Source organism: Trachymyrmex cornetzi, unplaced genomic scaffold (assembly GCF_001594075.2).
Source record: "Trachymyrmex cornetzi isolate Tcor2-1 unplaced genomic scaffold, Tcor1.1 C3854980, whole genome shotgun sequence".
NCBI lineage: Eukaryota > Metazoa > Arthropoda > Insecta > Hymenoptera > Formicidae > Trachymyrmex > Trachymyrmex cornetzi.
Genome location: NW_017294805.1, coordinates 1 through 974, shown reverse-complemented (window position 1 = coordinate 974; position 974 = coordinate 1). Strand labels below are relative to the sequence as shown.

Sequence of the window (974 nt, the reverse complement as noted above, 5' to 3'; positions counted from 1 at the left end):
GGTTGGAACTGTTTCCGATTGAATCGTAATCGTAAGTCGTTGTCGTAGGGCAACGCACAATGACTTTACGTATGTCGTTTACGTAAAATCATTGTGCGTTGACCTACGCCAACGACTTATGATTACGATTCAATCAGAAACAGTTCCGATCATCTTTGTGCGCGGATCCTGAGTTTGATCATCTTTTATTATTCCTTAAAGAAATCCCACAAATTTTGCATCACCGCTTCCATTCCACCTTCCACCATGGTTTATTCATATTTATAAACAATACGTAGAGCTCTGTAGGGTTGGATTCTTTATATGTGCGTTTGGTGCGTCAGTGAGTTTTCGAAATCATTGAAAAATAAAGACGTACGTTTTTTTTTATTTTATTTGTAAAATATAAATATACGTAATGTGTAATAAAACATTTATTATTGACGTATAGAAGAAAAGAATTTGAGAATCTCTCCATTGAACGACTCGTAAGATTTAATAAAATTCTTTAGAATCATTTATTGATTATTAGTTTGCGTTTTAAAAAATGTATTTCTTGAATTAAATTATAAATATTAGTTAAGTTAGAAAATTGATCTGATTATAATTTTAATCACAAAACATTTTGCAAATCTATTAATTCTGAGCGATATTCAAAAATAGTTAAAAGTCCAAATAAGTTTCTGTTACATATTTAATTTATTATTTTGTACAAAGTTTGAAATTCCAATATCATGTCAACATTGGAGGATAAAATTTTGGGAGAAAAATTACACTACTACTGCAGCAGTTCCGGTGAAGATGATGGAAATGATTCTGGAGATTCCGATAAAGAATGTAATGTCAAATATACTAATACTGCACAATATATTGCACCTTCATATTCGGAATGGGATGGAACTTCCAGTAACACAGGACCTAAAGGTGTTATAAAGGTATAATTGTACATAACACGCGCGCGCACACACGCACACACACACGTGCGTGTGCGCACG

The 974-nt window shown here is 32.6% G+C and overlaps 1 protein-coding gene and 1 long non-coding RNA gene across 2 annotated transcripts; both read left to right on the top strand.

Annotated features, from left to right (window-relative positions):
* The first annotated feature begins 37 nt into the window (after window positions 1-37).
* On the top strand, window positions 38-462 carry LOC108759673 (uncharacterized). The gene is made up of 3 exons (XR_001940039.1): window positions 38-69; window positions 202-322; window positions 431-462. It is a non-coding gene; the product is annotated as an uncharacterized LOC108759673 (long non-coding RNA).
* Window positions 463-696: 234 nt separating this feature from the next.
* On the top strand, window positions 697-920 carry LOC108757342 (phosducin-like protein). Its single transcript, XM_018505133.1, has one exon. It carries the CDS (start codon window positions 714-716, stop codon window positions 918-920), a length of 207 nt encoding a protein of 68 aa, XP_018360635.1. The 5' UTR covers window positions 697-713.
* Window positions 921-974: the final 54 nt, after the last annotated feature.

What these genes read in the sequence shown, in the direction of transcription:
- LOC108757342 (XM_018505133.1), top strand. Translation starts at nt 714, where the DNA reads ATGTCAACATTGGAGGATAAAATTTTGGGAGAAAAATTACACTACTAC.